The 26,285-nt window shown below is 49.6% G+C and overlaps 9 protein-coding genes across 9 annotated transcripts; 5 read left to right on the top strand and 4 right to left on the bottom strand.

Moving 5' to 3' along the window:
- Positions 1-2,307: 2,307 nt before the first annotated feature.
- N7489_010554 (uncharacterized protein) lies at positions 2,308-4,008 on the top strand (the record flags this gene model as incomplete). The annotated part of the gene is made up of 5 exons (XM_056716303.1): positions 2,308-2,395; positions 2,446-2,502; positions 2,685-2,789; positions 2,846-3,064; positions 3,254-4,008. 5 exons carry the CDS (start codon positions 2,308-2,310, stop codon positions 4,006-4,008), a joined length of 1,224 nt encoding a protein of 407 aa, XP_056563925.1.
- Positions 4,009-5,201: 1,193 nt separating this feature from the next.
- On the bottom strand, positions 5,202-6,584 carry N7489_010553 (DUF914 domain membrane protein; the record flags this gene model as incomplete). Its single annotated transcript, XM_056716302.1, has 3 exons — positions 5,202-6,061; positions 6,117-6,307; positions 6,364-6,584. 3 exons carry the CDS (start codon positions 6,582-6,584, stop codon positions 5,202-5,204), a joined length of 1,272 nt encoding a protein of 423 aa, XP_056563924.1.
- Positions 6,585-7,851: 1,267 nt separating this feature from the next.
- On the top strand, positions 7,852-10,980 carry N7489_010552 (SMEK family protein; the record flags this gene model as incomplete). The annotated part of the gene is made up of 9 exons (XM_056716301.1): positions 7,852-7,965; positions 8,075-8,171; positions 8,243-8,324; positions 8,375-8,424; positions 8,475-8,801; positions 8,863-9,663; positions 9,716-9,883; positions 9,938-10,374; positions 10,426-10,980. 9 exons carry the CDS (start codon positions 7,852-7,854, stop codon positions 10,978-10,980), a joined length of 2,631 nt encoding a protein of 876 aa, XP_056563923.1.
- Positions 10,981-11,808: 828 nt separating this feature from the next.
- N7489_010551 (bifunctional triacylglycerol lipase/ester hydrolase) lies at positions 11,809-13,036 on the top strand (the record flags this gene model as incomplete). The annotated part of the gene is made up of 4 exons (XM_056716300.1): positions 11,809-12,357; positions 12,434-12,618; positions 12,682-12,920; positions 12,978-13,036. 4 exons carry the CDS (start codon positions 11,809-11,811, stop codon positions 13,034-13,036), a joined length of 1,032 nt encoding a protein of 343 aa, XP_056563922.1.
- A 231-nt stretch (positions 13,037-13,267) lies between these two features.
- N7489_010550 (Dcp1 family protein) lies at positions 13,268-14,224 on the bottom strand (the record flags this gene model as incomplete). The annotated part of the gene is made up of 1 exon (XM_056716299.1): positions 13,268-14,224. One exon carries the CDS (start codon positions 14,222-14,224, stop codon positions 13,268-13,270), a length of 957 nt encoding a protein of 318 aa, XP_056563921.1.
- Positions 14,225-14,749: 525 nt separating this feature from the next.
- Positions 14,750-17,971, top strand: N7489_010549 (phosphatase family protein; the record flags this gene model as incomplete). The annotated part of the gene is made up of 1 exon (XM_056716298.1): positions 14,750-17,971. One exon carries the CDS (start codon positions 14,750-14,752, stop codon positions 17,969-17,971), a length of 3,222 nt encoding a protein of 1,073 aa, XP_056563920.1.
- A 421-nt stretch (positions 17,972-18,392) lies between these two features.
- Positions 18,393-19,828, bottom strand: N7489_010548 (uncharacterized protein; the record flags this gene model as incomplete). Its single annotated transcript, XM_056716297.1, has 2 exons — positions 18,393-19,428; positions 19,503-19,828. 2 exons carry the CDS (start codon positions 19,826-19,828, stop codon positions 18,393-18,395), a joined length of 1,362 nt encoding a protein of 453 aa, XP_056563919.1.
- A 2,028-nt stretch (positions 19,829-21,856) lies between these two features.
- On the top strand, positions 21,857-23,335 carry N7489_010547 (pheromone receptor; the record flags this gene model as incomplete). The annotated part of the gene is made up of 2 exons (XM_056716296.1): positions 21,857-22,412; positions 22,482-23,335. The coding sequence occupies 2 exons, from the start codon at positions 21,857-21,859 to the stop codon at positions 23,333-23,335; spliced, it is 1,410 nt and encodes a 469-aa protein (XP_056563918.1).
- Positions 23,336-24,221: 886 nt separating this feature from the next.
- On the bottom strand, positions 24,222-25,099 carry N7489_010546 (single-stranded DNA-binding protein; the record flags this gene model as incomplete). The annotated part of the gene is made up of 3 exons (XM_056716295.1): positions 24,222-24,280; positions 24,371-24,459; positions 24,855-25,099. 3 exons carry the CDS (start codon positions 25,097-25,099, stop codon positions 24,222-24,224), a joined length of 393 nt encoding a protein of 130 aa, XP_056563917.1.
- Between the last annotated feature and the right edge of the window lie 1,186 nt (positions 25,100-26,285).

The raw sequence follows: 26,285 nt of genomic DNA, 5'->3' as shown, positions 1-26,285 counted from the left end.
ACCATTCGTCTCTGGGGCTAACGGAGGTATCAGTCGTAAGATGGTAGCCTTTGTTTATTAGGGCTTGGGCTCGCCACATTGGGAACATGAGGCTTGTTTTGGCGTGTTTCTTTGTAAATCAAGTAACCGACTTCCAAGACTGAACGGTTTACCCCTCTTCAACATTGAGCTATCGAGGTAGCTCTGGCTTGTGACTTATAGTCCAGCCTTAACCCCGAAGAATCAAGCATCCAGCTAGTATGGCTAGGACCAAATACGGCCGAGCACAGTCCCATGTATGACAAGTGGGGAGTTATTACGCTTCCCAAGGTGACGCGGAGGCATGATTGAGCGTATCGTTTATCGTGCTAGTGGTACATTTCCGGAGGGTTTGAAGGGAAGCCAACTTAATGCCTAGGTACTGTCCACTGGTACCTTCCTGCTAGATCGACATACAACATAGACAACAACTGGGCAGAGCTTAGGGGAGCTGATGTTCAGGTAGACTACGGAGTACAAAACACAAAATCCCTCTTCTACTTTATATATCTGAGTACCTCAGTGCCCCCCAATATCCCGTCCCGGAGTCGATTCACCCCGATCACATAGAAATAGTCTCATGTACATGCGGGGGAGGACTCGGGCTGCTGACTGGTCGAGCCGGGTGAGTACATATATTGTACATGAACATTCTAGCGGCCAATCCAGTTCAGAGGGGCGCGGACCTTGCGGAAGAATATAAAAAATGGACGTTGCCCCACCTCTCCTGAATTGACCGAGCTGGTCAAAGCACCGTTCAAAGTGTATTCTGGAAGCAATGTTACTATCGCATTGCGTCTACTCCTGTATGTAGATATAATTTCTAGACTTACTTGTTAATAAGGCTTTCAGGGGATTTGCTTGAACCAGATGTATACAAGGTTCTCTACATTCGAACAGGCTACGGAGTACAGTGGGCTATATATACTTATTGCATGCATTTGTCCTGGCCACTATACATGGAGCTGCAGATCACATTCCTGATGCGACTAGAGTGTTCACTTGCAGCCTCCGATGGCGTCCATAGGCAGCGTCTTGGCAAGCTGACTGCATAGTGCAGAGTCTTTGCAGTTTCCAAGGCATCATCATACGTTGACCCCAGGGAATGCCTTGTTTATATTGGGTTATATTACGAGCAGAATCTCAGAAACCGGATTTTAGAAACTTGGAGACTTTTTTGAATATTGTACTGAAATAGAGTATACAGAAGACTTAGGGCATACAACATAAGGGCAGCACAATGTAAATATTCACCGTTTTAAGTTGGGAATTACCAAGTTTCCAAGATTCGAACATTTAGATTGTAGATGTAGGGTAGAATATATACATTCAAGTATAGAAGTATACAGTAATGAATAATAAGTAATAGTAACTATCAGACACGAGGGGAGCTCGACGCTTAGACACACGCCCCCGTGTCCCCGTCCAATCTCCGGTGACCGGCCCCAGCAGTGACGAATAGAAGCCGTTGGGTTGCCGGGAATTGCCGCGTACTTGGGATCTTCGATGTACAGAAAAAAAAAAAAAAAAGGGAATTGGTATTAAATGAAAGCATTGAATGACAAATAACTAGGTTGATTTATAGTAGAAAGAGACTTAGTATGTAGTTATACTTATAGTCCATATCCAACATAAAACAGAAAGGAAGGTTAATATCTCAGTTTAATACCTAATATGTTGTCCTACTTAAAAAAAAAAACAAATACAAGAGTCAAAAGAGAGTCTCCTTTTTTTCCCCGTATACTAATATAATACATACTAATAATATATACTAATATGTACGGAGTACTAACTATTTTACTCTTTTACATTACAATTTATGAAAGCCCCCCCTCTCCCCCCCATAAGGTAATACACACCCACATCCCCCCCCAGAGGACCCTCTCTCCTTTTCTTCTCTTCTTCATCCTTCCAATCTTTGGACTTTCTCTGCCTCGTTGACTCGTGGTAGAAAGAAATACTCGGAGGCCTATTTCCTGTAAGTGTGATATTGTTTCTGTTTCCAATTGGGGAGAAAAAAAATATTCTATACATATGCCCCAAAATAGTTTGAAAGAGCGCAGAAAAAAAAACACCCTCGAAAAAGGGTTTCCCGAGAGATTATTATTTTTCTTTTGCGATCTTAAATTTCGATACTTTCTTTTGATGTGTTGAAAAGAAAGATCTGGAGAACTGGAACACTGTTCGAAAAGTGTGTTGTGGATCGACGCTCACATTTTTTTTTCTCGACAGATCGCCTCTGACCGGATCATCTTCCCCCCTGAACCGTCGCACCTTTTGATCTCGACAATGTCTTCGTACTACGAACCTCAGGGCTGGCAAGCACCCGCTGCGCGCCAGGTCTCTTGGGAGCAGCCGGCGCCTCCCTCCCGGTCAGGTATGGGATCAAATGCCGAGCACCCCGAGCAGAAAACTAACATTTGACAGGATCGAGCTCGGTCTCCCAGCGCGAGGATATCCCGGCCTTTTCCTCCCAATTTGACGGTACGGACACACTTCTGCTTGGATCCCTACAATTGCCTCTCCAAAACCGAATCGCATAACGGGGAAATGTTCGGTGGTTTTGAAGCGAGACGGTTGTGGAGATGATATGGGCATACTTGTTTTTTTTCCCTTTGGGGACCCTTTGGGGGACGAGGGCTGATCTTTTTTTTTCTTTTCTTCAGAGGTCGATCGTGCGATCGACAATCTCGTCAAGAGCGGGAAGCTGTGGAATGCTCCTCGGCGGGATTCGATGCCCATGATGATGGGCCGGCCCTACCCCGACTACGGTATGTTGCGGGCACGGATGACACCCAGAACGCGTTTCTGACTTGTCTCTTGACAGACCCTCGCATGGGTGGTGGCCCTCAGCGACACCATTCGATCAGCGAGTTCGATGGCAACCGCATCCCCCCGGCTGGCAATGCCCAGGGTTTCTATGCCTCCCAGCGGTACCAGGGTCGTCCCAACGAGGTGGAACAGATGATGCAGGCGAAGCGTCGGATGGCAGCACAGCGTGAGAGGGAACTCCGCAACTATCACCAGGAGCAACAGTACAACCGAAGTACGTGGTAGCGTCTGTCTTCTTCTTTTTGAGCCTTGTTATATTCCCCTGTCGGCTTTTCTTCCCTCTTCTCTTTTTCTTGTCACATCCTTGCATCTATGTATCCGTCGGCCTGTGTAATATATTTGGTTTGGCTTCTTCGTTTTTCTTTGAACACGGGGTTTTAATACTTTTCTTCTTCCTTTCAAGGCCTCCTCGCCGAGATGTCTGCATCCAAATCCGACCGCTCCACCAGCCCGGCTGCCGTGAGCGAGGACAGCCGTCGCGAACTCCTCGCCCGCCAGCACCGCGCCCTGTACGGCAACGAAAGCCCAGCCTTCTTCCCGCCCGGTGCCTTCTCCGATGATAACCCGCGCCCAGATAGCCAAGCCGGCGGCGGTACCCCGTCGTCTGGCGTGCGTGGATCCTCCCCGCGAGGCATGGACCCGTTCGGCTTGACACAGGCTGGCACCACTAACGCCGAAGCCACCACGGGCCTGCAGTCACCCTCGCGCGCCAACAGCACCTCCTCGCCTAGCTCCGCCATCAATGCCAGCTTCGGCACCGAGCAGCCCGTAACTTCGGCCTCTTCGCCCGGCGCCGACTCACCCTCATCCCGTCAGGCTACTTCCAAGCCGGCTGCTGGTCCTATCGGTTCCGTCGGTCCCATCGGTTCTCGGCCTGCCCCTGGCCAGACATCTGCTCCCCCCGCCAACCCGGCCTTGAACAAGCGCTCCATCACTCCTCTCCCCTCCCCGCTCGGGCTCGGCTTCACCCCCGCTGACCCTACTGGCCCCGCGACAGAGCGCACCTCCTCGGCCGGCCCTACCCCGCCTGTGACCTCTGCTGCTGGTACCCCTGGCACGAAGGACCAGGCTGGTGGTGTTGGCCTCGGCTGGAGCAACGGCAGTGGCGTCTGGAGCTCTAAGAGCGGGCTTGGCGTGCAGGCTTCCGTTTGGGGTTAAAACTCCACACCCACACCGAATTTCTGATTTTTGATGGCATTACTCCAGTGGGCGCTTGTTGCATATTGGACTCGGGGTTGAGCTGGCTTACTATATACCAGGCGGGGGAACAAGACGAAGGTTTACTGGGGTTTGGAAATATTCCCCCAAATTGTGAATCTGTCGGATGATATGACGATGCCTTCTTCGCATTCCCCTGTTAGGTCTTGGGTTCAGCATGTTGTTTTCTGCTTTGTGGGTTTGTTTTTGCTGTTCCGGTGCCCGTGCGAATATGGTCGGAAATATGGCGCTTTATCTGTGATGCTCGTGGGCTATGTATGGGCTGTCTCATTTTTCTCGGTGTTCTTCATGTCGGATGCACAGGTCTCTTTTATATTTTTCATATTTGGGGGTGGTACGGGAAACTTGCACATTGTGATTTTTATTTAATTTTGGATGTCTGTTTTTACTATATATCTCCATATTGAGATGGGGAGGCGAACAGAGGCTCAAAACGGATGTTTCTTGGATTTGGAGATCTTTAATTGTTCTTTTCACTTTTTTCTCTTATTCCAGGTGAGGGTTGACTATAGCTTGGTTGATGTAAGGGTTATTGGAGTCTGTTCTATTTTCAGCGGATCTGGGTTTCGTTTGGATTTGATTTCTAGGCTTCGCTATGGTCTTTATAGGGAAGGGAAAATATTATGTCCTTGTATACCTATCCGTTTCTCGTTGCTGTCTGGTCAGATACATGTACATAGGCACGCTCTATAACGTGTCTGGCTTCATGACATGGTAATGACCCCTTCTATATTGGGCTACCAGTCCTAGTACCAGGATTCCATTGTTGCTTCTGGACTATGCTGAAGACGTATCTAGATGCTTAGAACAGGCGATGAACCGTCCACGGGTGTATTGACTTATTCTCAATAAAGATTGGTATTGATCTCAGAAGTAGCAATAATCTGAACATAATTAAGCATTAGTTGAGGGCACGCGAACAAAATCGTCCTTTTTTCTCCCGGTCCAGCATCGAAACCACCCCGGCACTTCTCAGTAGCAAGGGTAGCGGTAACACGGACCTGACGGGCATATATCGCAGCACACAAAATAAAATCTGAAAGATCTTCTTATATGTGCGGTCCCATCCATAATCATAAACCCCCGAAGATATACAAAAAGAAAGCAACAATGAGATCCACGGCGGTTAACAATCAGACAGCGCTATTGTTCACCGTCGTAGTGTGCCCGGGGGTATGCTCAGGGGTCTGATCATATTCCGCAGCAGCAGGAACGGTATGCACGATCTTCCTCTTCGCAGTGAAAAGACCAACAACACCACGCTCCTGGTTAGTCCCCAGCCAGGGCTTGCGGGCTTCACTTAAGACCTTCTGAGCGAGGAAGTAGATGAGCTGACCGACAATAATCAGAACAAAGGCAATCGGGTACATCCAATGGATAGAGTAGTGGAAGACCTTGACGCCAATGATCACACCCCAGAAGTTCATGGTGAGCATGGAGACGTTGAAGAAAGCCGCCGATGAAAGACGGAACAACAGCGGAGCGAGACAGTAGAACAAGCTCAGACACAGGGTGTAGCCGGTGAGATATCCGCCGACCTTGCCGTTCCAGTGCGCATTGTGGAAGGAGGTCCGGTCGAAGATACCGGCCTGCACACCGTTGATGATCATTGCGAAGAAGGACATCTGACCCAGCACCTCGTACACGGGCCGAGTGCTGACGAAGTACTCCTCTCCCGTGTTGGTGAGACCGTAGAAGCTCGCGCCTAACAGCGCGAACAGGTCACCCTTCAGTTGGTTGCCTTGGGATACGTTTCCGCCGTTGGTACCGGTGATGTGGTCCGAGGCAATGAGGATGCCCATGCCGCCGATGCATATTATGATACCTGCAATTTGGGTGATGTGGTAGCGTACGCGCAGGAACAGGAATGAGATGATAACGACCACGACGATGGCCCAGAAGTTGATCAGTTGCGCGCTTAGCATGGTTGTGTATTGGTATGCTAAAACGATGAAGTAGTTGCCTTCCACGTCGCAGAAAGCAAGGATGATGTCTACAGTGGTTAGTCGGGGTGGTATATCGAATATGTGGGGAGATCGGGGACATACATTTCCAGCCGTCACGCCATACCAGTCGGAGCCAGCCCTTGAAGCCGTAACGGTACATCGTATAAGGAGTAAAAATGGCGTTGAGTAGCACATAGTTTAGGAAGGTTTGGAACGCAGGGATTGCCCATTGTTCCTGGCCGAGTAGCGTTGTGAATGTACCCGTCGAGGTATTGGCAATAGCGAGGATTTGACTGCGTGAAATTGAGTTAGGATTTGAGCGACTGGTAGTTTCTGAAGTGATACTCACCCTAGAGCCAAGGTTATATAGAATTCTTTAGTCTTGAAGTAGCCAAAGAACCCTTTCTTCTGGTCGACTAGGTCCGCAGGTTGCACAACGCGCTCAGAGGCATCCGCCTGGGAACTCGAACTCTGTGCGCCCGCCTGAGCATCCTTGGATAGTGAACGGGTAGAAGTATCACGGTCTACACCAGATGCCTGGACGGTGACTTGGTCCTTCGACTCAGACATGGCGAATTGATGCGCGCTCAGAAAGCGGGGTTGCGTTTTAATGATGCAGATGGCAAACCGGTTGCAGTCGAAGTATTAGAGCAATAGAAAGGGAGCTTTATAAGATTGGAAAACGAGCGCAAAACTCCCGAAGTCGCTCGTGTATCAATATACCGTTTGGCGATGAATCGGACGAAGAAGCAGAAATCTTAATGTAACCCGAGGCCTAAGAAAAAAAAGCGTCTGGAACCTTTCCTAATCGGGCCATCTTTGATAAGATCCACACTGTTAAACACAGCCAATCAATGGGAGGATAGTGGGGGCGGTGAGGGTCTGTGCTGCGGACATTGCCGTCCACCTGGTCTTTTATGTCAGCAGCTTTAGGCAAAGCGCCTGGGTACTTGGCCGATACTTGAATAGAGAGGCTAATTGTCAGCTTTAGGGGAAGTACTTTCCATGTACCACATCCCGTAGCTTGTGGAGATCCATGCGTTGAGTTGACCTTGCAGAGAATATTTATAGATTTATAGATTGACAGATGAATCTTAAATTATATTGGATTTCATTTTGTATTGTACACAAGGGCTAGGACTCAGCTGTTATAAATACATGTACTTGATGGCCATCCTCCATGGATGTATGTATTGACTGACCCCATTCCGAAACCCCTGAGAAAGAACATTGTAGAATGGATTCCAGATCCAGCTTCTGCCGATCACGGAAGAACACCAGAAGGACGAAGATAAGGTATGTCTAGGTTTTACCATAAGCTGCATTCCTAGTGGTATAGCATATTTCTGTCTGTGCATAATGTACATACATAGGGAGTCCCAGGTAACTATATAGTCTGAGGTGGTTATAGGTACTTTGGATACCTTAGGTACGCCGTAGAGATGATAGAGAAGGGATCATATGGAATTCTGGAAGGATTGAAAGTTCCCACTTTCACTTCATATCTCTCTAAGAAGCTTCTTCTTAATCTCCCGAGGTTCTTTCAAGGGGAAAAAAATCCAAAATAGCCCAAGTACCTGCCGAGGCCGTCAGGTGGACCTTCAGAACTGTTCCCGATCGTCATCCCCTCCGCAGACTCTTTCATCATTGGGATCTCCACCTCCATTCCCTCTTTGCGTCCCTTTCAAACCCTTTTCAAACAAACTACACAATCCTCCGATAACCTTCTTTTAATTTCATTCTTTTCCCCCACACCGCCCTTTGGCTCTCCTCTCGCGCCGGTGCACTTTTATCAGGCCCGGAGTGACGAGACGCCTTTCCCTATTCCTGCCGGACCATGGCGCTGGAAGTACAGCCGCCCGACGGTCGCAAACGAGTGAAGGTTTATGAACTAAAAGATAATGATTGGTTTGACCGGGGAACCGGCTTCTGCACGGGTCAGATCTTGGGAGTGAGTTGTCGCGTGTTGTGCGCGCACTGAGGCTCTTGCGACGATGTTTCATCGCGCGCAATCCCGAGCGCATCATCATCATCATCAGTAACTGATCGCTTTGAACTAGGAGGAGCCTCGCATATTCGTCGAATCTGAAGACCTACCCAATCGCGTCCTACTCGAAACGCGGATCACCAAGGACGATGGCTATCAAAAACAACAGGGTACCTATCCCGTCATTATCATCTCATCGCTGTTTGGTGTCTTTTTTGACTAACTGTATCACGCGATTCAGAGACTTTGATTGTCTGGACCGAGCAGAATGGCACGGATATGGCACTGAGTTTCCAAGAGGCGGAAGGTTGTGCGGTCATTTGGTAAGGAATCGACGAAAAATCTTTGCGCGCATGAACTAACCTCATCAAAGGGACTTTGTCAATGCTGTCCAACAGCATCTCTTAAGTCTCACTTCAGCTGGTAAGGTTTGTCGCGTGTTTGAAAGCTGGCAGCTCTAATTGTTCTCCAAGACGACGCCTTGTCCGACGACCTCGATAGCTACCAGTCCATCGTATTACCCGGCCCCGAACTCGGAAATCTCCCCGAAATTGAACAGATTGTACGAGCAGCGAGCATGACACAGAACGGTCGAGATGCGCTATCCAAGTACATCATTCGCGACGAGTACATCTCCAAATTGGTACCGCTAGTGACAATGGCTGAGGATTTGGAGAGCTTGATCGATTTGCATCGTTTGTGCAACATCATGAAATCTCTAATCCTGCTCAATGACAACACCATCATCGAAACCGTCGTCGCCGATCATATCATCCTCGGAGTGGTTGGGGCTCTGGAATGTATGCTCTACCCAGATTCATCCTGGTCCAAGTCAATGCAATTGGATACTAACGAAAATAGATGACCCTGAATTCCCCACACATAAGGCAAACCATCGACAATACCTCGCGGACAAATCGAGATATAAGGAAGTTGTCCCGATCAAGGACCCGCTCATTCGCCGCAAGATTCGGAGTACATGGAGGCTGCAGTATCTAAAAGATGTGGTACTGGCTCGGATCTTGGACGACCCGACATTTTCGGTGCTCAATTCTCTCATATTCTTCAATCAAATGGAGATAGTGAATCATATCCAAGCAAATGGGCCCTTCCTGCGTGATCTATTTCAGGTTTTCGACCCGAGAAATCCGGACCAGAGACGCAAGGATGATGCCGTGCAGTTTCTTCACCAGTGTGCTGGCATCGCGAAGAACTTGCAGGCGCCGTCGCGGGCCCAATTATTCGCCAACTTTATTAGCCATGGGTTGTTCGCCGTTATAGCGTTTGCCGTCAAGCACTTGAATCCCGCTATGCGCACGACTGGCATTGATATCTTGTCGGCTCTGTTGGATCACGATCCAGTCATGATGAGAGGTTATATGCTAAAGGCTGTCAATGAGAAGAAGACACCACTCACAGACACCTTGATCGACCTTCTTCATGTGGAGACTGACCTTGGCGTCAAAAACCAACTTGCTGATGCTATCAAGGTTCTCCTTGATCCTCAGATTCCTATGCAGGACCCGCTTGGTCGGGCTGGACCCGATTACTTCAAAGTTCGCAACAACAACCTTCTCTCTGATGCATTTGTCCAGCAACATTTTGATGAGTCGTCAAAACGGCTTTTCCAACCGCTTAAACAGCTTGCAAATCGCACAGCCCGTAAGTGGTCAGATCCTTGGTTTTGATGAAGACTTTGCTAACCTGAGTCTAGTTAATGATTTGACATTCCAAGAGGTCACCCTCTACTCGCATCTTGTTGATATCCTCACCTTCTTCGTCCGCCAGCATCTCTTCCGCACACGTAACTCTATCCAGAGTGAATCACTCGCGCCTCGTGTGGCACAACTTCTGCGGGCACCGCAGAAACACCTCAAACTCGGTGAGTGTACAGCCCTTTTTTCTTGACGCAGAATCCATAGCTAATACAGACAAGTCGCCCTCAAATTCTTCCGCACCTTGATCAGCCTCCAAGATACCTTCTACCAAGCTCTCATGACACACAATAACACGTTTGAGTTGATTCTCGACATCGTCTACGAGACAATGCCTCGCGACAACCTGCTCAACTCGGCTTGTCTTGAACTTTTTGAGTTTATCAAGCGGGAAAATATCAAGCCTTTTATTCTCCATGTGGTCGAAAAATATCGCGAGAAACTTGAGAACATCATTTATGTTGATACCTTCCAGAGCCTGATTCTTCGATATGACCAGATGCAGGGGTACGGAGCCGAGGCGGACGCGACTCTGTTCAGTCAGGATGAAAGCACCGCTCCGCGGAGAATTCCTCTCAATGGCCAGCGCTGGCAGGGTGCTAGGGAGATGGACCCTGCGGAAGAGGATTATTTCAACACGTCCGACGACGAAGATGAGGTAGGTACCTTTTGGATTGAGACAGTTTGAGCAAACGACTGACCATTTAAGATAAAGTGGACACAGGACCGTGTGGCCACTGCGGATGAACCTTCGAGCGGATCCGCCTCTGCCGTCGTCAAACCATTGGTTGACTACCCAGATGACGACGATGAGGACATCATGGACACCAAACCCGAAGGTGCAGAACAACAGCCAGTGGCCAGTCCCACCGAGATCACTGAGGTTCCTGCGTCATCACCCACCCAAACGCCCCCTGCACCGCCGGAGCGAATTGCGGAGAAGCGTCGCCGTGAGGAAGAAGACGATGATGAGCTCAGCAAGCTTACTGCGGGACCTAAGCGAAGAAGTTCAACTAGTGGCAATTCTGGCGCCTTTAACATGAATCGGAAAAAGAACCTGTCTGCTGGCTCACTGGCAGATAAGAATGCCTCACCGGGTGTATTAAACAAGGTCACCAGCGCCGCGCCCAAGAGAATCGCTATCAATATTGGATCAACGGCAAAACCTCCCGTGTCAGAAACTGACACCCCCCGCACAGAGGTGACGAGCGAGAGTTACGAGAAGGAGAATCGCGACGACAGTCAGGGTAACGAGGGTGGATGAATATACCTCATAAGCCAGGCGTTTTTCTTGAATTAAGTTTCCCTTTCAGTGGCCTTGATACCAGACTCGATTGCGGGATTTCCCATATTTCATCTCTTGCTGTTCTTTGGGCGATGCCCTTTCTTCTTCTTCCGTTTCTTTTCTTCTTTTCTTCAGGGAGTTGCCCATCTGCTTCCCTCCTGGTTTTACGAGGTTTTGTCTTCTCTGGCCTGAACTAGCGTCTAGTTGAATGTTGATGTACATGGCATGGCGTCTGGGCAATGCATTGGATCTAGCCTTGCGGTGTCTATTCTTTTTATTTTCCTGGTCGGACTCGGAACCCGACAATTGGCAGAGCCCTGCATCTGCGGATGGAGTCGTTGCAATATATCCTGCTATCTTCGTGGTGTTCTTTACCTGTTGGAATTTTCTGTAGTGCCGTAAGCACGGCCTTCACAGTATCTGCCCTGCCAGCTATCAAAATACCTATACAGCCCAGCAATATCTCTCTGTGTGTTCCTTTCTTTTTCTGACTTTCTTTATATATATTTCGTATTTTTCGGGTGGTCGATCGGCTAGCATGGATGGCTCTCGATGTAGAGTGCTTGGATCCACCAGCCAAATCCGACTTCACCTCCCTATCAATCCAACGCAATTCGTTCATCACCCCAGGGTAATCATATACGCGAAAAATATACATAACAAAGGGGTGCATTTCGTGTAATTCCGTCCCTTCAATTGACTTATATGCATCTGGACAACAACTAACCCAGCCCAGGCCACCCAACCAACCCGTAGCCATCTATACCCTGGATGGAACCTACATGGGAGAGCCCTACAGCAGATCCAATGATACAAGCTAAACAAAAAATGGCACCTGGAATTACCCCAAACACCTTCCTCACTACCACAGGTTCTCCATCAGACCAAAAGACGACAATCTTCTTCATCTCCGGCAATCCGGGTCTGATCGGCTACTACCACCCATTCCTCTCTTTACTCTCAAACTATCTAGATGAGGAGAAAGAGGAAAACCTACCAAGCCCACCATCATTTCAAATATACGGCTGCTCTCTGGGTGGCTTTGAAATCGACGAACGCCAGCCCTCGCCATCAAACAATAGCATCGATCTGGACCTGGAAGATCAGATCTGCTTTGTCCAGGACAAGCTCGCTATCCTGATGGGGGACGAAGGCAACAGCAACGGTAATGGTAATGCCAGAACCAGACAAAAAGTCATCCTGGTCGGCCACTCCGTCGGCGCATATATCGCCATGGAAATCCTAAGACGGCACCGTGAATCAAAGCCAGAAAGCGCCTTCGATATCATCGGCGGAGCGATGCTCTTCCCTACAGTCAAGGATATCGCCGCGTCGCCTTCAGGGCAGAAATTGACGGTACACACCATATTCCTCTTGCCAGATGCTTGTGTTTTGATTCAGTTTCGTGGCTAATCTCAGCTCGACTGCGTAGACTCTACTTTCAATCATTCCCCGTCTGGCTGTGGTGGTTAGTTTTTTCGCTCGACTACTTACATTCCTGCTCCCGGCATCACTTCTTCGATCTGTTGTCCGGCTCGTTATGAACGACCCGCCCGTTCATGCTTTGGACACTACGTGTGGTTTTTTGAAGAGTCGGGGTGGGGTACGGCAGGCTTTGTATGATATTCTCTTTTTGGCTGGTGGTTTGGGTTAATCTAACTAACTTCTTCTCCTGGCTAGACATATGGCTGCTGATGAAATGCGGACTATCACTTCGGACAAATGGAGTGATGATGTCTGGGGTGCTGCGTCGGCGCGTGAGCCTATCGCTAAACTGTTTTTCTATTTTGGTCGTAATGATCACTGGGTGGCTGATCAGACGAGGGATGATATTGTTGCGGTGCGCGGGCAGAAGGGAGGACAGGCTGGGCCGACTATGGTTGTTTGCGAAGAGGGCTTGCCACATGCATTTTGTCTGAGTAAGTGGATTTTTATTGACTTTGACTACGATACGTAGCCTTGCTGATATTTTGTAGAACACAGTGATGTGATGGCGCAAAAAGTTGCGGGGATGATTAGGCAGATTGTGGCCTGAGGGAGAGGCTACGGATTTTATAATGCATCGAAATAGACAGGAACTATATGAAGACAATGAATTTCGCCATTGGCGCAGACTGTAACGGGTATCTCAAGAGACGCTACGCCACGCCCATTCCCATCCGAATGACAAAGAGCCCAAAGCTATTTAAATATGCCGGAATAAATCAGAAAGCTAGACGCCATGTACAAATGCTGGAGGGGCCCGAAGGAAACATTCAGCACTCCTCTAGTGCCCTTGTACATTGCTCTGTTGAGCTAATCCTGCCCTCCGGAATAAGTCTCCTAGCACATCGGATTGCGGCTGGGGCGGGGGAGTAGGAGCCGGCATCTGATGAGGCACCATATGTTGATAGTTAGGCTGCTGCTCGGGGCCCAGATGGTGTGCTCGCACACTCCAAGCGTCGTCCTGGGCGCGCTGCTGACCAAACAGATCCTTCAGCGAAATCTGACGTCCCATAGGCACGCTAGCCTGTATTTCCTCCATCGGGGCAGTCTGTGAGGAAGCCGCCACTGCCGCGACATGCAGGCTGTTCTGGCGCATAGCTTCGAGGCGCCCGCGAGCTAGCTTCATGCTCTCCCCCGCATGGGTGGCGCACTCACGAATCATCTGGGCGTTTATGGAGCGACTCTCTGCGGTGGAGTTTGGCGGCGGCTCCGAGTAGATCCAGAGACCATAGATGCGCACGTTGTTCGTGCCGGTCTGGTTGTTGGGTACATTCTGCGGGTGCAAGGGATCGGCGATGCCATTCTGTCCGGCTTCACCTTCACTTTCCTCAGCTTTGAGGATCACATACTCCTCTGTAATTTCAACATTCTCGCCATCGGTGAGGGGGAGATCGAAATTGTTCAACCCGCGGCGGTTCAGCACGAAGGCAGTGTAGCGCTCTTGGCCTAGATCACCTTGTGTTTCCTGGCAGACAAATAAGGTTCCTTCAACCCCGTTCTTTTCCCATTGTTTTGTGGTGGGGCTGAAGATGTAGACCACTGCGTAGGGGGCAAGTGAAAGGATGGAGGTCACTGAGGGCTTGTGGCGGCGGATAACAGAGAGGTTGAGCTCCTCGTTCGAGCGGAGCGGGGGTGCAGGCTGTTGCTGCATGTCGGAGTAGTATGGGGCGTCGGATTCATAATCGGTGAGATTGACAGGATTGTGATTGTTCTGTCTCCGAGGTTTGCGTGAAGTCATGTTTTCTGTGGGAACGCTTGGAAGGTGTGGAAGGATGGAAGGAGCTGATATCGTCATTGCAGCTCCGCCTTCGCGCTTATCCGGCGACTCTCTACTTTCTACTCTCCGACCCTCGAAGCTCTTCTCTTCTGAACCTCATGTGGGGTACCTGGGGCGCTGGCATATATTTGATTCCTTCACAATTGGTTTCAACATATTCCCTATTCCCTATATTCTACGTGATGACGATACGACCCTTCTAAACCTTGGTGGGATGACCTCTGTGATGAAATGACTGAGCCATTGTCGCATTATACAACTGATTCTCTCAATTCTCTCAATTTATCCTATCATAACCATTATCCTCTTGTTCTTCTATTGCGACAAAGCCCCAAAGCCTATCTTCCGCTGCCGGAATTAAAAACCGCGCAAGCGCACATACATACACCACCGCTACAAGCTGCTACCCTACCGAAACCGCAAACCATAGCCAAGCGAGGCGAATAAACTTTCTTACCTTCTGACACCACCGTATACTCGTACATCATGAGCTCTAAATCGCAATCGCCGTCCGCATCAGACCACAAGGGCCACGAGTCCGAATACGCGGAAGAGGTTAAGAACCCAGGACTCGACGTTTCGTCTCTTTCGCGTGCTGTCAGAGCAAGAAAAGATGAATACACGCGCCGGAAATCTATCCGAGTCAAGGTCGGGACATGGAATGTAGCCGGCATCTCCGGCACCGAGAAAGACGTTGGCAAATGGTTTGTCCAAGGAGACGGGGTGTGCCCGAAGTTCTCTGGGACAAACTACGCACACGCACGAAAGCCAGAATCCAAATCACCCAGCAAGCATGATGAGCAGAAATCAGACGGTGACAAAAAACGAACCTTTCACCACAGCCCCGAGGAGATAGACCTGTACGTTTTGGGTTTACAAGAAGTGGTCGATATCTCTTCTCCAACAGAAGCGCTCCGGCCATATGTTGACTTGGCACCGTCCAAGCGGTGGAAGGAAGCAGTCCAAAAGGCGCTACCTGGAGGATATCAGCTGGTCTCTGAAGTCCAGCTGGTCGGCTTGTTGCTTTTGACATATGCGTCACCTGCCATTGGAGATAGTATTTCTTCTGTCTGTAGTACATCTGTTGGTACCGGACTGATGGGGTACATGGGAAACAAGGGTGCCGTGACAACGCGTCTTGTCCTGGGCGAAACGACCCGTTTGGTCTTTATCAACTGTCATCTTGCTGCAGGGTCCGACAAAGGCAGCTTGGAGCGACGCAACTGGGACTCTTCTCAGATTGTCCAGCGTGCTAAATTTGACGCGGTTTGGTCCGACGTTGATGGATCGGGCGAATCGGGCGAATCAATAGGAGATGAAGATTTCACTTTCTGGTTTGGTGACCTCAACTACCGCCTCGATGATATCTCTAGTGACGATGTGCGCCATGTCCTCGCTCGGCATACTGCCAATGAGTACGACAAAGAGCGCCAAGCAAAGCAGTCGTCAAGCCATTCTGAGGACTCTACGGCCGATTCCAATGATGAGAATGAGTCGCCTTCTTCTTCTCCCCCAGAAGAAAAGGAGACGGGGCCAGGCACCGACCCTGTCACTGATGATGAGATTGATCCTCATAATGACCCTGCATCTCTTCAGACTACAATTTCCTCACTTCTCCCGCACGATCAACTAGGAGTTCAACAAAGAAAAGGAGCAGCTTTCCACAAGGGTTGGCGGGAAGGTGACATCACTTTCTTGCCGACGTACAAATACGATGTTGGAAGTGTGGCCATGTTTGATACGAGTGAGAAGCAACGGGGCCCTAGCTGGTGTGATCGGATTCTGTTCCGCAGTCTTCAGGATAAGCTGAGACATGAGAAGCTCGACCAGGAAGCGGAGGAGGCCCGAAAGAGGGATGAGGAAATGAAGGCAAGCGGGCTGGACAAGGCTGTTGCCGATGATAATGTCTTGTTTGAATATGACCCTGATGCAGACGGTGCAAACAGCGAGGAGTACATATCAGACGAGGAGCAAGCCGCTGATGAGGATGCTACGACAGTCGCATCACTGGACTCTTCCCATGATCCAATCCGCTTGGACCACTATGTGTCGCACCAAGGCATTCTTTCGTCGGACCACAAGCCCCTAGATGCTGTCTTCACCTTGAGTTTTGATGCGGTCAATCGCGAACTCAAAGCGAAGGTTCATCAAGAAGTGGCCCGTGAATTGGACAAGGCCGAGAATGAATCTCGGCCGGATCTTACTATTGTGGTGGATAAGTATGGTGACCAAAAGCACACAGATAAAGATCCGGACACCGTCGATTTCGGCGACATTGCCTTTGATGTGCCAGCTCATCGGTCCCTAACCGTTGCCAACACTAGTGGCACGGCAGCCACTTTTTCATTTGCGGAGCGGCATGAAGGTGATGACGACGAGGGCACTACACAAACACCTTCGTGGCTTGTTCTGCACGTCTCCAAGTCTACAGACACCGCCCATGACACTGGCCAAGCGATGACTTCTTCGTCTGGGAACCACACTTTGCTCCCTGGGGAAGTAGCAAATATAGATGTCACGGCTTACGTTCGTAGCATCAGGCACGTCCGCTTGCTTAATATTGGAAAGCTCAAACTAGAAGACATCCTAGTCCTTCACGTTGATGGCGGCCGCGACCATTTTATCCCCGTTCACGGCCGTTGGCTACCCACCTGTTTTGGTTGCAGTGTCGACGAGTTGACACGCATGCCAGAAGCGGGTGCTCGAAGTTTGGCCGAATCAGACACCCCTCATCCATCCCGCACAGATAGTTCCACTGAAATCCGTCTGTCGGCACCCCGCGAGCTTTTCCGACTGACTGAGGCGATCTCAGAGTTGACAGAGCGCGCCGTCGCGGAGTGGAGTATGACAAATGGTGAATCCGAGGAGCATAAAGCCCCATGGGCAACGGATACTTCCGGTGGAGCATGGCCCTTCCAGCCTGATACATGGACTCTAAAGGACCCACAGGAGCGTGCTACGCTGCAAATTTCCGTGCGTGAAGCCCTTGACACCAATAAGTCCCTCACTTCAGTATTTGCCCCTGAGACATCATCTCTTCATCGTTTGGAGGTCCTATCTGAAACCCTCCTCACTTTCCTCAACGCACTCCAAGACGGCATTGTCACGGCGAAAGTATGGCAAGACATGGAGCAGCAGATAACCGCGCGCGAGAAGAGCAAATCCCCTCCTCGAAACTGGGAAGAAACCCAGGCCTGGGTGCTTGAGCACCTAGCCTACTCACCAGCGCACAGCGTATCATTCACATTTGTCACTTTTATGCTCGCCCGCATCGCCAATGAAGTGGCCCCGGTATCGTCCAATACACCTTTGGTCCCAATGTCCAAGCAAGGAAAGCCCGTTGTCCCCAACGAGCCGAGAGATGAACAGGCTGGGACTGTAAGCCAGAATCGAGCTCAATCTCCTACTCCAGCTTCCGCTACTGCCTTCATAACCAGTGGCAGTTTCCGCCGCAAGAACCGCTCCTCGAGCACATCCGCTGGCACTAGCGCTGACTCTACTGGTCAGAATCAGTCGATAGCACGTCGACAAGCAGTCGAGACTGCTCTAGCATCTGCCTTTGCACTCGTGCTTATTTCTGGCTCTGCTCCACTGCCGCCTAAAGAGAAAGAGCGTCGTATATCTGAAGAGCGGAGGCGATCAATTATTGAACCGTTCTTGAAGATGGTTGCGGTGGATGATCGAGGTCCATCCGGAGGTCGGTCTTGATTTTTTTCTGATACAGTCGAGAGGGTTGCTTGCCCTTGTCTCGCGGTCCGGCCCCGGGTAATTCTTAAATTTATCAAAAACCCGGCCGTGTTTTGACTCCTATAGACTTGACTTTCAGTTGTTCGATTGCATCGCGTTGTCTCGATATGTATAATGCTGTACAAGTGCCATATTCTCACGTTTCTCTTGCCTATGAGGATTAATGATACAGGCTAAACAACCTCATATTTGAACTAAACTCAGTATTCCCATCCTAAAACATGATAGATCACGGTACGGAAGTACTTAAGTCCATACATAAACGCCAATATACTCGTGGACCGATCCTGCGGTCATCACCCGACGCCCATTTCAAACAGCTTATAGCTCACTACATATCTTCAGTCGGCAATAAAATCGAAAAAAAGGTCCATATAGGTCCTCATCCCATACCATCCCCATCCCTGACCCCAGACCGCCGTTGCGAGACCAGCCCACCACCCTGCCGATACCCACCCGACGACCCAGCCCCCGCAGCTCCAGCTCCAGCGCCAGCGCCAGCGCCAGCGCCAGCCTTCCCCTTCAACCCAGACCTAGACTTTGACCTCTGCTGCGGCGCAACCTTTCGCCCCATCAGCATACGCCTCGCAGCATCCCAACAACCCGAGACCGCACGCCCAGGCAAACTAACAAGCGACAGCGCAATCTGAGCAGGGACAACTATGCACGCGCAAGCCCAGTCCAGCAGGACTAGCGCGTAATTCGGACGCCGCGACTCAGCCGCCCGCTTCGCAGCAGCAGCGAGCGCAATGGCGTCACCTGCCTGTGTCTCAAGACGCACGAAACGCTGATCAGTCTGCAGAGAGAAGAGGGCGGATCGTTTCTCGTAGCGCCGGACTGCACGGTTCAGGGCTTCGATATCGGGCTGGATAGCTTTGCGGGTTTCGAGGGCTGCACTGACGACTAGGGATGGGGATGTCTGGTCTTGTTCTTTTGGGGAGAGGAGGGGGTCTTTATCTGTTTGGGTGGCGAGACGGGCGGTTGCTGTTTCTGCGACGTGGGTTTCGAGTTCTTCGAGGCGTTTTGTTAGGTCTTGTAGGGTTGTTGGGGGTATTGGGTCTGTTGAGGATGATACGATGCGTTGGAGGTGGAGGGTGCGTCTTTGGATTAGTCTTAGGATGTGGGCGATTGGGCGGACTTCGGAGGCTAGGAGGAAGATTGTTAGGTTGTAGTTTGATACTAGGCCCTCTGAGGGTCGGGAGAGGCTGGAGCGGATGCCGTGGAGGAGACAGGTGCCGATTATGGGGAATATGAAGCAGGCGGCTAGAGCGGTGAGTTCGTGGATGTGGAGTTCGGAGATGGCTGTTGCTGCTTCTTTGTTTTGGGGTTCTTGGTCGTCTGGGTCGAATTGGGGATTGTCGGACGCTGGGAATCCACTTTCTTCTCGTTGGATGGCCTGGGCTGAGCGGTACCAGTCCCTTTGTGCAGTTAATATTGGTACTTTTATTTTGGGATATCATTGGGGGTTATCGGGGGATATAGGGGGACATACCAAGGCAACCGGACAGACCAGTTGAGGAATATAGCAGCCAAGACTAGTAATGTGACGTCGGTGACGAAGGAACTACCTTCATGGAAGAAAATTCCGGCAATTGCAGGCAGCAGGGCCAGCCCGAGCGGGGCAGAATGCCAATGCGATTCTTCTTCTTCAGTTGGGAGTGTGGCATGGTCTTTTGCTACGCGAGGTAGAAACAAGTCGTCGGTCGATGAGCGGATCGAGTTGCGGGCCTCTGAGATCGAGTCGGAGAGAGTGGAGTTCCGTCGTTGACTGTCGAAGGTATAGGCACGACGTGGTTTCAAGGAAGGTGAATCATCCATGTTGATGAAGGTTGGGAAAGGAATGTGTTGTCTGACTCTCTTACTACTCCGTGCAGAGAGTATGGGGTAACCTTGGAACCTTTGCCGAGGATGATGCAATAAGAACCGGTTCCATGGTTCGCAAATCCCAAATTGGTAATTGTCCACTCTATATAACACATCTATACACTTCAACTATATTCTATATTTCTATATCTCACAGTTCTCGAATAATATTATCACATATTTCATATCTTTCTCTCCTCGTCTACTAAGCTGGATTGAATACTTGGTGATATGAAGTACTCGAGAGAGTGGGGCCAGTGAGGATTAGACTGCAGCCTTGAGTTTCGGGTCCCGTCGTTCCAGATCTACATTAAGCTTACTGCCTAGAAAGTCGTTCAAGTGCCCATGCGATCAAAAACCTCCAAGGTTGCAGACAAAACTATCAGACTCGTTCGACAACTTGATAAGCCGTGTGTACTGTTAGACATGACTCCAGCAGATGCCAATGTGGTCGATTGGCGGGCATCGAGCAATCCCTTTACAATGGACGCCATTGCCGATATTGGACTGAGTGCTCCTTTAGGATTTCTGGACTAAGCGGATGATATCACTGTCTCTGAATCTATTGATGGCGCTAGCTATCTCTAATGTTAGCCAGTTATCGCGACTGTCTTTATGGTCAATTAAGAGCTATCCCAGTACTTGTTTGGTCCTACAGATGGTACTAGTCATTTTGCAAGCGGAGTCGTCGCCTGTCGACTAGCTATGGCAAGCTATTAGATAAAGGCAATGAATCTGACGGCATTGTCGTTCATCAAGCCCGCCAACGCCTCAAAAGATAACAGAGTGGTGAGAAACTGGAGACATCTTCCAGGCTTTAATGGAATCGAAAGAGGATGGCCAACCATCTTCCATCCGGAGAGATTGTCGCCGAAATTTCTATTATATGTAAGTAGCACACGACTCTCGTAGACCAGCTATACCTAGGTACAGAATAGCAGGCTAATCATCCTTGACAGTGAACGCCAGGTCCGTCTCCACGGCAATCGCAATCAACAATTCAATGTTCCTGCTACTCAAGAACCCGGACAAACTCCTCAAACTCTGAGAAGAGATTGATGGTGTATCGGATGAGGATGTTATATAGTTACTAAATAAAGGGTTATTTAAAAACTAGGGTATCAGAGCAGTTTGCTAGGGAGGAATACTATAGAAAATGGCACTCGTATTAAAAACTGACTGCTAGGAGTGACTCTTCCTAATTACCTAGGTAGGTTAGATGACTACCTAAGGTATTTATAGTGTGTAGTGTGTGTAGACTGTGGGAAATAATATTTTCACTGGAATGTTGAGGGATATCCTCTCCAAACTTATCAACTGCATCAACTCTCTCCCACTCACACACCTCCGAGAACTAGTCAATCTGATCAATCTGATCAATCTGATCCTCAATAGACTAGAAAGTCTAGATCAATAATAAACTCATTCATTCCATCGAAAATATGAGTCGGATGCAAATGAATAAGGTCCCCGCCTCTTCGGGTCTATTGACACCCAAATGCGGACTGGTTTGCCTCACACGATTCGCTCAACCTACACTCCACACCTATATGATTCGTATTTCTTTATTCATCTTCTTTCATCTTCCTTATTTTCTTTATTGCAAGTTGTTGAGTCTAATTCAATGCTAATCCAATGGATAGGTTTCTCTGTCTGCCGAAAAACATGTCAAGGCCTGATGTCCCCGGCGGGTTTTGTCTCTGCGGCCCATACATTCTTCGTGAATAGCACCCGACTTCACTCAAGGCATGATGTCTTGAGCTGTGAATCAACCTCCTGATTCTCACTATTCAGATTTCAATAAGACATCGTCCCTCAATCGTATCCCCTGGCCGGGTATACATCCTTCAGCGAGGGAGGATGGTTTTATCCCATCCTTCTTTCTTTCATCCTATCTCCTCGTTTACTTGAGCAGTTCACTGAAGAATTAGAGACGCAGATTACCGAGATACTCGTTTTAATCTCTGTTTTACATCTGCCGTCATGGATATTCACCAAAGACACCCACAGGCCGTGGCTCTGCCAATCCTGTCTTCTTTCTCTATTGCTCTCGCCATTCCACCATTAATTCTGCATGGAAAGAACCGCAACTTTCCTGCTACCAGTCTGATCTTCTGGTCAATCCTCCTCAACTTGTTCAACATCACCAACGCCCTTATATGGCCCACGGACAACGTGGCGTCGTGGTGGGACGGGGCTGGCCTCTGTGATATCGAGGTCAAGTTTATGGCTGCCGGCTATGTGGGCATTCCAGGAAGTCTGGCATGCATCTTCCGAAGTCTTGCAATTGCACTGGACACAGACCGGGCCACATTAGTCCCGAGCAAAGGTCAACGCTGGCGCAATCAGTTCATGGAGATTCTGTTCTGCGTGGCTGTTCCAGTCATTGCAATGGTCACACATATCGTCTGGCAGAAGAGTCGATACTTGCTATTTGCCATCTCGGGATGTGTGAACAACTTCGACGAGAGCTGGGTCAGTCTCGTCTTTGCATGGATCTGGCCGCCGATCATCTGCCTCATTGCAGCATACTATTGCTGTAAGTATACTCCCAACTTCCTCCATAAAAAAAGATACGAAAAGCACACCAACTGACTAAAAGTTCCAGGCCTGGTCCTCATCCGCGTACACAAGTACAGAAACGACTTCGCAAACATCCTCCGCGCTTCTAGCAGCAATCTCAGCAAATCCCGCTTCCTCCGCCTCTTCTTCCTCGCCCTATCAATGCTCGTCTGTATCCTCCCACTCCAAGGCTATGTCGTCTACGCCGACATAATGCTCTCCCTCCCCTGGCATCCCTACTCCTGGAGCAGAATCCACAACGGAGAATGGAATACCATCGCCAAAGTCCCCATCGACGGCACCGTCTTCTTCGACCGCTGGACCCCCGTCGCATCAGGCTTCATGATCTTCATCTTCTTCGGTTTCGGCCGCGATGCAACCCGCATGTACCGCATAGTCTTCTGGTATCTCGGACTGGGCTACTGCTTCCCGAGCATCCAGCCCCCAACAGAGACACACAGCACCGCGCATTCCCCGGCGCACGCCTCAACAGCAACCACCCTCGTCGGCAGCATCAGCTCCCGTGCCAAATTGTTGTTCTCGCGCCAGAAGGAATCCATCGCCACTTTTGTGTCGGCGCGTGCTACATACAACGATCTTGAAAAGGGCACCTCTTCCACCTTATCCCGTCACAGCGACGGAAAGTCGACCAAGAAGTCTCGATGGAGTAACTTGCCCTGGTCGCTCTTTAACAGACGTCAGACACGTCAGGATGTCGATGGGACACTGCTGGATGATCTCCCCGGCGGTACTTCGCAGACTGTCTGCACAAATGCTTGGGCTAGTCACCGTGATAGTCGGGATTTGTCCAGTGGGCCGACTTCACCGGAGCAAAATAGAGATTTCATTCATGTGCGGCAGGTTATTAGCCAGCAGAGTGAGGTTAGGGCTCAGGTCTAGTGGGCTTGTTCGTTCTTGGATTGTTCCGAGGATTGCAGTGGCTTATTACGGTTCTTCTAATCTTGCCTTTACGTTAGTCTGGGGTCGTGGGGTTCTGCGTTCTGCTGTACACGAAAGTAGTAATACTAAGTATCATAAAACATAATAGGGAGTCTCTGCAAAATGGAAAATGAATGAATTTGAATCTGTTTCTGCTTGGACTGTATGTTCCATACACCCAGCTTCTGCCACGCACTCGTCCCATCCACCCACACGCGGGCATATCGCCTGTCTGCTCCTCTCTTATCACATCTATGGACGTCTCTTTTGATTTCTGGTACAAATCAGACTAAATGCAGGCAGCAGCTTGGAAAACGGTTTACCCGGCCTTATTTGGTCATTACTTCTACAATGTTCGCTCGTTGTGCTTGACGATGCATATGCATATGCCGGCCTGGAAGAAGGTGAGAGGGAGGCTAAACGATGGCGCGATAGACGATATTCTTGCGTCGTTGGAGAGACTTGCCCAGAGCCGAGACTGGACTTGTTTAAAGCTTTGTGTTCCGTCTGATTGCTCCCTTGCTTGACGGGCAGGGAGAAGCAGAACAGGGAGAAGTTGACGATGACTGACTGGTACAAGCGCATGCCTGTTGTCGAGGATACGTAAACTTTCGTATAAAATGAGATAAAAGCCACAGGTAGAATTCAGAAAAGCCAGTATTTAAACCAGGAATCGAGCTTTAGCATACTTAGTGTGTACACATGCTACCAAGATCTCGACTACAAAACGAAGTGTATTCAGGGTATAATCGTACAATATTATCACACCACGAAGGAGGATTCACTCAACACAGCCGCAAAATGAAAGCAACAAGTTCAGGTTGATACAGAGCCTTAATCAAACAATTTAGTGAGACTCGTCAGAGTGGCCGCCGTTATCGGGTCGCTTAAGGACCTCGAGAGTGCCTAGAGGAGTGTTAGATTGAACTTTGGTTTTGTTTCCCCCTCTTGTTTCCGCAGAGTGAAAGCAAATTGAGAAAACGGGAATCGACATACGCTGCACAACGTTCAGAGAGGACCGGGTCTGGCCCTCGGAATCTTCCCAGGTGGCCATTTTGGCATCGCCCTCGACGTACAGGAGGGTTCTATGTGGACAAAGTTAGCTTATCTGCATTAATCTCAAGTTCAAGTTACTGCATTGATGCAAATGGGCAGAGGCAACTGAGCAAGGCAATTGTAGGGTAATCCCATAACCCCACCCCCTACTGCTCAAGGACGAACATGACAGAGTCATGCCTCATCCGAAGGCGCCTCGCTTCATTGCCAAATCACATGGCCTAAGTCCAAACATGCCCACACGATCCCATTGCAAACTTCAAGCGCGAGCGCAAGCTCTCGCTCTCGATCCGCATAGACCGCGCGGACGTGCCGGACCCAATCGGCACGATATAGCAACAACACACTCGCGGACAAGACGCCATTCAAACATGCAGTATTGTGTCGCATACAAGCTAGAAATATATCAAGGGCAGCGACTTACCCCTTCTGCAAGCCAAGGACGAAATCGCGCTGGGAGCCCTCGGGGACGAAGTTCGTGATGCGCCACCAGCTCGTCTGGCGGTTATCGCGGGGGCCGTGGGATGTGGCGATGTTGTACTTGACGATCTCCTGGCCGGAGGAGGTGGCATGGAGCTCGGGCTCTGCGCCGAGGCGGCCGGTGAGGGTCAAGCGGGCGATGGAGTGGGCGGGCGAGGAGCTGAAGGCGCGGGCGGCCTGGGGGGGCATTGGTCATGCGCAGGGCAGGGCGCAGAGAGGAGAAGAAGGCAGACATGGTTGGATGGAGGATGTTGAATTATTAGATTTTAAAGTATAGCAAGGATGGGTTCATCGGGATTTGTTTTGGCGTGTTGATGTCGATAACGACACGTGATCTAGGGGGTTACCGCTTTCGGATGTGATATGACATAGACACTACATCCACCTGGGGTATGGATTTATTTAGGCTGGCTATTACTATAACTGTGACTGTGGCTCTATTATGGGTTGAGTCAAGGATTTGGATGAAATTGAGACCTCCTTGGGAATGGAGTTGGGTACAGAGTACTCCGTAGTCATTTTCGAGCTCATAAGCTCATACCCGATAGCTATAGCTTTAGCTATAACAAGAGCATTTCACGTTTCCACGCCACAGATAATACAATAAACCCACTGGATATGTTGTTGGCAGCCCTCTTGCTCTTTCACCCCATGCTCCTTATTGGGAAGCATAGTATTGACCATCACCTCATTAGAAACCCACCTTCAAACCAGTCATTCATTCCACTCTGGTTCTCCATTGGAACTCCAAGCTTTCCTTGATTTTGTAAGTGTCCAATCATAAGATTCAATTGTCAGACTTGCTCTAACGACTTGTGCTGCAGGCAATCACTTATGGCGTTGGAAGGCCTTGAAATATGTACCCCCGTTTAACTTGAAATGAGGTCGGCCTCCGTTTATGCTTGCAGCATTACCTTCTTTCTTCCTGTCGATTATCACGCCCGATGCCTACATATGTAGGTGTAATCCTAGAGAGGAAGTTTTGTTATTCTGATTGATGCGCAATGTCCGGAAGCCCTGTTCAGGTGGATCTCCAAGCTCGCATTCATAAATTAGTCATCGTACACGTGATCCATAATACGGCCTCGTCAGCCCTGGAGTGATTCTGGGCTGACCCCGTAAAAGGGGCCTGCTAGGATCACCCTCGCAGACACTTTCCTGTCCATACAATATATACTCCATACTCCGTACTCCATAGGTGCATATCTACTCCGTACGGGAGCAGACAGCTATAGGCGTCGGAATTATAAATCCAGCGTCTCCCGTTCCGAGTCAAAAGAAAAAGCAAGGACCGAAAAAGTAAAGAAATGCAAATCAAATGACGAGCGTAACTCTATTATTTTGAAGTCGTACGCCATGTGAACGCCAACACGAA

This window comes from Penicillium chrysogenum (genome assembly GCF_028827035.1).
Source record: "Penicillium chrysogenum strain IBT 35668 chromosome Unknown utg000005l_segment0_segment0, whole genome shotgun sequence".
In the NCBI taxonomy this organism is placed as follows: Eukaryota; Fungi; Ascomycota; class Eurotiomycetes; order Eurotiales; family Aspergillaceae; genus Penicillium; species Penicillium chrysogenum.
Note: the sequence above shows the minus strand (reverse complement) of the source record. Positions and strands in the feature narration are given on the sequence as shown.